The sequence below is a fragment of the Netta rufina genome (assembly GCF_964035555.1).
Source record: "Netta rufina genome assembly, chromosome: 16".
Taxonomy (NCBI): domain Eukaryota; kingdom Metazoa; phylum Chordata; class Aves; order Anseriformes; family Anatidae; genus Netta; species Netta rufina.
Genome location: NC_140140.1, coordinates 834582 through 844394, shown reverse-complemented (window position 1 = coordinate 844394; position 9813 = coordinate 834582). Strand labels below are relative to the sequence as shown.

General features: G+C 44.7%; 1 protein-coding gene across 1 annotated transcript; it reads left to right on the top strand.

Moving 5' to 3' along the window:
- The first annotated feature begins 1945 nt into the window (after positions 1–1945).
- On the top strand, positions 1946–6909 carry SRSF6 (serine and arginine rich splicing factor 6). The gene is made up of 6 exons (XM_084296881.1): positions 1946–2207; positions 2580–2728; positions 4123–4250; positions 4477–4685; positions 5047–5136; positions 5255–6909. The coding sequence occupies exons 1-6, from the start codon at positions 2101–2103 to the stop codon at positions 5616–5618; spliced, it is 1047 nt and encodes a 348-aa protein (XP_084153007.1). The 5' UTR covers positions 1946–2100; the 3' UTR covers positions 5619–6909.
- Positions 6910–9813: the final 2904 nt, after the last annotated feature.

Genomic DNA, 9813 nt, shown 5'->3' with positions numbered 1-9813 from the left:
AATACATCAGGCTTGTAAGTTGGTGTATAATCAGTGTAAGTCTAAGGCAGGCAGAGAAGATTCTATAAACTGATAAAATCTTCTCAGCACTGTCCGTTATGATGGAGAGAAAGGGGTCACCTGTTGTCTCTTCTATTATATCACACAGAATCACACAGAATTTCTAGGTTGGAAGAGACCTCAAGATCATCAAGTCCAACCTCTACCTAACGCTAGCAGTCCCCACTAAACCATATCCCTAAGCTCTACGTCTAAACGTCTTTTAAAGACTCCCAGGGATGGTGACTCCACCACTTCCCTGGGCAGCCTGTTCCAATGTCTAACAACCCTTTTGGTAAAGAAGTTCTTCCTAACATCCAACCTAAAACTCCCCTGGCTCAACTTAAGCCCATTCCCCCTCGTCCTGTCACCAGGCACGTGGGAGAACAGACCAACCCCCACCTCGCTACAGCCTCCCTTGAGGTACCTATAGAGAGCGATAAGGTCGCCCCTGAGCCTCCTCTTCTCCAGGCTGAACAAGCCCAGCTCCCTCAGCCGCTCCTCGTAGGACTTGTTCTCCAGGCCCCTCACCAGCTTCGTCGCCCTTCTCTGCACCCGCTCAAGCACCTCCACGTCCTTCTTGTAGCGAGGGGCCCAAAACTGAACGCAGTACTCGAGGTGCGGCCTCACCAGAGCCGAGTACAGGGGGACGATCACCTCCCTAGCCCTGCTGGTCACACTGTTCCTGATACAAGCCAGGATGCCGTTGGCCTTCTTGGCCACCTGAGCACACTGCTGGCTCATATTCAGCCGACTATCCACCATCACTCCCAGGTCCTTCTCTGCCTAGCAGAGATATGAAACAAGCTTTTATTAAACAAGAAAAAAACAAGAGTAACAAATTTCCCCAACTTCTTTAACATAATCTCTGTAATTTTTTGTTGAGGATTAACTCATGGAGTGGAGCAACATCCTTAAAATTGAAGGCAATCTTGCTGTCTTTGTTGGGTTATATTACTGACATTAATGTTCATAATTTACATTAGGTAATGCATTAGGTGAGTATGAGCTGCTTTTCATGCAGCTGAGAAAATTCAAGAGTAGAAGTAAATGTGTTCTTTCCCCCTTGTATAGTATACAATATAAAACAAACTTATTAGAAAATACTTCTATTTATATCAAATATACAAACTACAGTATGTATTATGTAGTCATATTATTGTGAAAAGCCCATCAGAGTGAAACAGTGGTTTTAATATATTGGGAGGGTGCATCTTATTTACAACAAAGCAAATCGGGACATGGAACTTGTTAACTTTTATCTGATAGTTGGCTGGCTCCCAAGTAGCTGTGTCTGAAAAGCACCTGAAGAGAAACCACTGGGCTTCCCAGCCCACTAGAGACCTGCTTCTACTTACGGAAAAGCACAAATGCTAGGACTGGAGATTTTTTAACGCCAGGGCCTTGTTTAGAGTGCTCATTCCAGCCCAGCCCAGCTCACGGGGCACCGTTCCCAGACGTGCTGAGCACAACCCCACGAAGCCGCCCACCCCCACCCGTCCCTTCCCAGCACCCCCATCGGGTCCGGCGCAACGGGTAACCCACAGAGGTTGGGCCCCGGCCCCGGCCCCGGCCCCGGCCCGCACCGCCGCGGCACGGCACGAGTCCTCACCCCGCGGCGGACACCACTGCGCGTGCGCCAAGTGGCGTCGCCGGCGCCTTCGGTCAGGTCCCGCCACGGCCGGGCTCATGCGCAGTGCCGGCTGCCGCCCCGCCGGGGCACGCCCCGAGCTCCGCGCACGCGCGTAGGCACGACGTCCGCCAGGCTCCTCCCCTCCCCCCACACTCGCTTCTGCTTGTGCGTGGGAGCGTGATGACGCACGCGGCGGCGTTTCCCTTCTCCCCCCGCCTTCGTCGTAACGTCCGCGGCGGCCCCGCCCCCCTCTATAAAAGCGGCAGTGGGCAACGGGCGCCATTGTGCTGTGGAGCAGGCCGCGGCGGAGCGCGTTCGTGGGCCTCCCGGCACCCTCTCCCCGCGCTCCTCTCCCTCGCGTTCGCTTCCTTCTCCTCCTTCTTCTCCTTCCCTCCCCTCTCCCCTTCCCTCCCCCTCTGGCCGCGGACATGCCGCGCGTTTACATCGGCCGCCTGAGCTACCACGTCCGGGAGAAGGACATCCAGCGCTTCTTCAGCGGCTATGGCCGCCTGCTCGAGGTCGACCTCAAAAACGGGTGAGCGCCGTGCTGCGGGCCGGGAGCCGGCCGGCGGACGCCTCGAGCCCGGGCCCGCGCGTCGCCTTCCCCAGCAGGGCCGGGCGGGCCGCGCCTGGCAGCCCCCCCCCCTCCGCCCATGTTGTCGGCTCTCGCGGCCCCGCCGCGCTGCCGCGTGGCGCCCGACTCAAAATGGCGGCGGCGCGGGAGGAGGGAGGGCGCTGCGGCGGGGCCGGCTCCCATTGTCCTGGCGCAGCTCGCGCTGCCAGCCGCTGCCTCCGGGGAGCGGGCGGAGGGGGGGCGGCGAGAAGCCAGGCGGGGCCGTCGGGCGCGTAGTCCCCACCCTGCGCGCGTCGGTGCTTGTGGCTGACGGGCCTTTTCCTTCTTCCCTAGTTACGGCTTCGTGGAGTTTGAGGACTCCCGAGACGCCGATGATGCCGTTTACGAGCTGAACGGCAAGGATCTGTGCGGGGAGCGCGTGATCGTGGAGCATGCCCGCGGACCCCGCCGCGACAGGGATGGATACAGCTACAGTAGTCGCAGTGAGTATAGGCCCGTCTTTTTGCTTGGTTACAGGGCTTCTTCGGGCAAGGGACTGGAGGCAAGGGGAGGCAGCTCGGCTATGTTGGCAAGGCAGAGCCTGGGGTGATAGAGTGGATGGGACCAAGTCCCTTGGGGCTGTGGGGGTGGGTTGTCAGTATCTCTGCAAGTATGGTAGCAGGGGATACCTGGTGCATTGCTGGGAGCGAGATGTCTGTAGACATAGTGTTAATAGATGTTCTTCCTGGCACCAGAATTGCACTCAGGTACCCCCTTAAGAAATCTACAAATGCAAATATGTGAAACAATTCTGGCTGCAAAATTGTGGTCTCTTCTAGAAAGGGTTTTTTGTTATTTAGGAACTATATGCTCTGCTAATTTAAAGGCTCCAGTGTTTTTTTGCAACATTTAGATAAATCAGTGGTGTTCCATCACTAATGTTTATGAATAAATACCATTGCATAGTTGGGGTTGAAGCAGTCAGCTATAAAATTTCATGTAATGGGTGGGGGAGGATTTCAAGCAAGAAATTATTGTCTTAAGTGGGGGATGTCATAAACGTTTCTGTGCTCAGCTAGCTTGTATAATTTCTTGAGGAGCTGAGTTATATTTAACTTAACTGGCCTGTAATTAAAGTACTATGGCTCGCTTTTCAGTAATCTCTAGAATCTTTGTGTTGGGGGGGTGGGAATCTGTATTTTTTAAAAAATCAAATGTATGTTGTTTAAAATTGTTGCATGTTCAATTTCAAACTTTTTAACAAGTCCTTGATGTTTCAATTTAAAAGTGACCAGTGGGGCTGAGGCTGTGTCCACTGAGGCTAAGATGACTGCCTTTCCTGATTGGCCATGGCTTTTCCATACATTGTGTGACCCTTGCCCTATGACCCTTTGGCTGACCTTACCGGAAGCCATGACGACAGCAGCCTTTTGCCATTAGACGCAGGGTGATGGTGAGGATTCCAAGGGTTAGACAAAACTGGTTAAACTGAACTAGGTGACTGTTACCTTGCGTGTTTTGTGGCCAAACCACCACCAAAAACCTCATACTGTGATGTAAGTACTTAGTGTAACTAGTAAACGTTTTTGTAAAATGTAGAAATGCATGTAATCAGTTAAGTTTTATATTTTACAATGTTCTGTAAAATAAAACTTAGCAAGGTGAATCTAATAAGGAGCAGTCACTCTCTAACAGATCTTAGGAGGACAGTCTTGTAGGATTTTAGTTTGTTTGATTTGCCATTAATATAGATTATGGCAAAATTGAAAGTTTATTGGAGGCATAGAGAAATAAAGTCCTACTCCAGTAAATATAACTGTTTAACTAACTTTTTCAGAACATTTTAGTTTTCTTCATGCTAGGAGACAAACTAACTTTATTTCTTTGCACAATAAAGGTGGGGGTGGTGGCGGATATAGCAGTCGGAGACAATCTGGAAGAGATAAATATGGACCGCCTGTTCGTACAGAGTACAGACTGATTGTTGAAAACCTTTCCAGTCGCTGTAGTTGGCAGGATTTGAAAGTATGTATTAATGTTCTACAATGGAGTATGTTGTGATTAGCAGGAACCAATAACCTCCTTTTTATGTAATTATTCATTTTGATTTAAGCAGAAGTAATTGAGAAGTATAAATGTGCATGTGAATGCACACAATGCTTTTTACATCTGCTCAGACTTGTCTTAAGCTAATGTAGTTGCAGAGTACAAGTATATGGAGTGGTTTTGTAACTTTTCATTTACTCTCAAGGATTTCATGAGGCAAGCTGGGGAGGTAACCTATGCAGATGCACACAAAGAACGTACAAATGAAGGAGTAATTGAGTTCCGATCATACTCGGACATGAAGCGTGCCCTGGACAAACTGGATGGCACAGAGATAAATGGAAGGAAAATCCGTCTGGTTGAAGACAAGCCACGGTCAAGCCATAGGCGATCTTACTCTGGCAGTAGGTCAAGGTAACTTTTGGGATGTGTTACTCTCTATATCAAGACCAGTTAAACTTGAGAATGGGTATATATATGTAGGCTGGCCTACAGTAATTACCTTCAATTTATATTCTAGGAATAGGGCAATTCCTGAGAGATGTGGAAGGAATTATTTTGTGATATTGCAAAGCTGGTGTTGAGAGTTTGTGTGAAATAACAGATGTAATTGGCTGATGGTATGTTGAGTATGGGTGGATTCGTGGTATGTCTTGATGTGGGTGTGTTACTGACAAGTTCTTTAATAGTTACTCTGTGTTAGGTAGCATAGCACCCAATGGGTACACCAGACGAAGAATAAGGGATGTTAAATGTTAATGTTAAATGTTTCTAGGTCACGATCTAGAAGACGGTCTAGAAGCAGAAGTCGTAGAAGTAGGAGCAGCCGCAGCAGGTCCCGTAGTGTCACTAAAAGTCGTTCCAGGTAAGTGATACATTGCTTTGCGTTAGTACAGGAGTTGCTGCTTACTAACTGATAACTGTTTACAACACCTGTAAGTGTACTTCAGTTCATGTAGAGTAACTGTCTTTCTTTTCAAAAGATCTAAATCCAGGTCACGAAGCAAAGACCGCTCACGTTCCAGATCTAAAAGCAGGAAGTCTAGATCAAAGAGCAAATCAAAACCCAAGTCTGACAGGGGTTCGCGCTCTCACAGCAGATCCAAGGAGAAGTCTGAGAAGTCTCGGTCCAGGTCCAGGTCCAGGTCTCGATCTCCCAAAGAAAATGGTAAAGGAGATGCTAAGTCTAAATCCAGGTCAAGGAGTAGGTCTCGTTCCAATTCTCCACAGCAGCAGCCATCTACCAAGGCTCGTTCAGAGTCACCACCCAAAAGAGCTGCATCGAGGTCCTGTTCCAGATCTCGTTCAAAGTCTCGCTCACGATCAAGATCTAGTTCAAGAGATTAAGACTAGAACTCTCCTCTTATATTGCACACTATTGCGGAACGTTTTTCCTACTTGTCAGGCCATTAATGTTACATTAGTACTTCAGAAGTTTTTTTCTATTGCAGGAGCAGATGGCCTAAGAACTAAGTAATGAGGCGCAAAGGTTTAATTTGTATCCTAAATTTGAAATTACAAGATTGGATGGTGGTACAAAGCAGGAAAAGCTCCCCCCACACACTTTTTTTTTTTTTTTTTTTTAGAAATTCAGCTAAAACTTTGATTTTATAGTATTTCCACAGGAGTAACTTTACTCTTAAGTGTAAAGTGGTTTTTATATTAAATGAATATAACAAGCTTAAATCTGGGCTTTTTTGAACGTATCATTTTTTTCATTTTTTCATGGTTTTAGAACTGAGTATCATTGGCTTCATAGGTTTACAGCTTGCTACCAAAGGTAGGATTGCCTTGCTGAGCAGGTCAGATAATTCTCTAGCTTATCTTAATTTATGGGAGCAGGCTGCAAAACTGTAAACTGTTAACAATACTAGGAAAACCTTAGACCAGCAATAAACTCAAGTTGGAGCATTTGTTTTGCATCTTAACTTGCCAAAAGAACATTCCCCACCTGATACTGTGACTGTATTAAAGGTAATAAAGGTACTCTGTAACCTGTGTCATACAGTATTGCTGCAAATCATACTTTTGAAACTTAATGAAAGCTCTCTGACATTTTTTTTGCTTGACTATCAAGTGACAGTTGTCAGACACTAATGTCTCTTGGATGTGGTCCAAGTCACTAGTATGTTGTATGGTTTGTCAGCCTCTAAATATCTATTGGATATGAAAACTAGCTAAATAAAGCTGTCTTCCCTCCCTTTTGACTCATTTACGTTAACATTTTGCTTCAGAATAGAACTACAATCCTGTTGTGTGTGAATCTGAACTTTACTGGAAGTGTAATCTCTTTGAGCTAGAGTTCTAGTCTTAACAAAGGCTTTGCTAAACCACAGTTGCCAATTCACTTAAATTGTGGAATAGAACTTGTCCCAAAAACTCCCCTTTGTAGCTAAATTGATTTTTGTAACATGCAATAGGAAACATTAGAACTGCCTTGTACTCTTTATACAATGTGTAGTTTGACTTGTATAAAATTAAATTGGTGACTCAAGCTCTTGTGTTTATTATAGTGTTATGGACTTCTGGGGGAATGCTGGCGAAATAATTTATCCTACTTACCTCTTTGACTGGAGTAACTACTTTGCTTTAGCAGGAGACTTGGGAATTTTTGAAATAAAGTTGGTTTTGTGCTTGAGATGAGCTAGTCAACTAAACAGTTTTTCATTAGAAAATTCATTAGTTTTTCATTGTCCTTCCTTAAAGTGTGACTGATTGTGAAAGCATCTCTGACTTACCAGGATTTTAGACGTCTGTTGAGATAAATTGGATCGTGTACAAGGAGCTGCATTCAAATGTGACTTGATGCCAGCTTGCCTGGAGTTGCTGTACTAGCTAAACACTTCTCACCATTTCCTTATCACAGCTTCAACTTTTGCCTGTCACATACTGGTATTTGTTCTAGTAGAAGAAGGGATTTAAAGATGAGTGAAGCTTGTTCTGCCTGGTAAACACACATTCCTAGTGAAACATGAACTGAAGTGATTTCAAGGCTTAGGTTGGCAGAAGATCATATTACTTTTATATTGCACACTTTCAATGTATCTACCCTGGTGTTGTGGTTTAACCCAGTTGGCAGCTAAACACCACACAGATGTTTGCTCACCCTCCCCCCTCACTCTCTGGGATGGGGGAGAGAAACTGGAAAGTGAAGCCTGTTGAGATAAATACAGTTTATTAAGACAGGAAAATAATAACAATAGTAGTACTACTAATAATAACATGTATGAAACAAGTGATGCACAATGCAATTGCTCAGCACCTACTGACCAATGCCCAGCCTATCCCCAAGCAGTTGGCCCCCCCCACCCCATCTAGCCACCCCTATATAGTGTTCAGCATGACATCAGATGGTATGGAATACCCCTGTGACCAGTTTGGGTCAGCTGTCCTGGGTTTGTCCCTTCCTAGCTCTTGCTGCACCCCCAGCCTGCCCACTGACAGGACAGCGAGAAGCTGAAAAGTCCTTGGTTTGGTGTAAGCACTGTTCTGCAACAGATAAAACATCACTATGCCATCAGCACTCTTCTCATCCTAAGCCAAAACACAGCACCCTACCAGCTACTAGGAGGAAAATTAACTTTATCCTAACTGAAACAAGGACACCTAGGCATGGAAAAAATCTGCACTGTTTGAGCTGCTATGCCCAGCTTTCCTATGGAGTTTTGCAGATATTTCTGTTATAACTAAATCCACAGCTCTGAAGAGGGTTTGGTATCAAAGTTTTTCTGCATCTGGAATGAGAGCCGGCTACTAGGTTTAGTGATAAAAGTTTTTTTGTTGTTGTTGTTTGTTTTTAAATAATTAAGGTTTTAGTTAAGGTTTTTATTTTAGTGTAATGGCTACCAAACCTACATGCTGTAAGTTCTGATCATTGCAGGTTGTACTTTCTCTGCTTTGGGCTTCAACAGTGGGGGTTTTACTGGGGACTTTTAACAGAAGTCTGATGATTCTATGCTATATGTGTGGAAATATTTACCTCCTTGAAACTTACTGGCACAAAAGCATGTTGGTTTAAACAAATGGGGGAGTAGGTTGGATTTCCTGGAGAGTTGCTGCCCTTTAATTATCTTTTATTAAAACGCATGCTCCTCAAAACAGGAATTGTGAGCTTGGAGAATCAGTAGCTTAAAAGCTATATATGTTTTCAATAAATGTGTAATAAAACAAGATAATAATTAGTTTCTTGCATGTGCCTGTAGATATTAATGACAGTTGGTTTCTATGACCAGTTTCCAGTGTGAGTTTGTATTGGCCTTACAGTAGCAGTTACCATCTCTGATAACAGTGCATTAGTGATGGCTTTTACCTACTATATTAGCTCTTTAGAGTAAGATCGTTAGGACAGTGGTTGTTTGAAGTCATCTTTATTCATGAATACTTGGAGGAAGGGCCTAGATTGGATTTAACCAACCTGCCTATAACTCCTTCACATGTTGAAGTTCTATTTAACCATTACTGGAACAATGTGTGATGTCTCCTTTGGTTACTATACAAAAGGAAAATGGCCTTTTACTACACTAATGAAGCAGGAATTCCTTGGTATCACCTGGATCCTTCTGGATTTTTTTCCCATGGAAAGCTAGTAGGATTTCAATAGTGCCAGATACTGAGCAAGTGCAGTTAAGTGCTAGGCTTTCTATAATCGTAAGAATCCACAAAAACCCCTAACAAACAAAAACAACAACCAAACAATCCCCTTTAGCTCTGCTAGTGTCACTTGTTTGTGGCAGTGGAAGACAATCTGGTGTCAGGTGTGTTCACAAGTGTGACTATTTCTGAGATCTCTTTTAGATGTTACAAAAGTATAGTTTGCATGAATGTCTTAAACTTCATAGAAGAGCAAAAAAAGATCATAGAAGATTTGCATGCATAGCTGTATTGTGGGGCCGTAGCATGTGCTTTCTATCAACCTGCAGTAGCAGCAGTAGGTGATGGCAAAACCATCTGGTGTGGCTCATGGCTCAGTTTTAATCCTTAACTGCAAGTCAACCCCCCTGAGTTCTTACTGTCCTGCATGATGTCATATGGCATGGAATGTCCCTTCGGCCAGTTGGGGTCAGTTGTCCTAGTTCTGTCATCTCCCATCTTGTGCACCTCCAGCCTCTTCACTTGTGGGGCAGTACAATAAGCTGAGAAGTCCTTGACTAAACAGAAGCTCTGCAACAACTAAAACATCATTGTGTTATCAGCATTATTCTCATCTTAAACCCAAAACACAACACTGTACATGCTACTAGGAAGAAATAACTATCCCAGGTGAAACCAGGACAGGGGGTTGTGCTTATGTATTAGGTGTCCTAACTAATGCAATATATGATGCAATATAGATTTGTTCTTGAAAAAATACGCATTGTCGTCAAACATGAATTGAAGGATTGATTTTTAAACATTAGTGTCAGCAGTTCTTGAAGGAGAAATCAATGCTGTACCATTAAAAAAAAAAAAAAAAAGAAAAAAAAAGTTAAGTTTAGAACCTCTGTGGTGGTATTTGGAGTCTGTTTCAAACCTATTCCTGTTTTTGAAAAACGTGGCTCTTCCT

Bases quoted from the DNA above. Each gene is read 5' to 3' on its own strand.
- SRSF6 (XM_084296881.1), top strand. From the start codon at position 2,101: ATGCCGCGCGTTTACATCGGCCGCCTGAGCTACCACGTCCGGGAGAAG. The intron at 2,208-2,579 runs GTGAGCGCCGTG...CTTCTTCCCTAG, and splicing joins GAGGTCGACCTCAAAAACGG to TTACGGCTTCGTGGAGTTTG. The intron at 5,137-5,254 runs GTAAGTGATACA...TCTTTTCAAAAG, and splicing joins GTCACTAAAAGTCGTTCCAG to ATCTAAATCCAGGTCACGAA.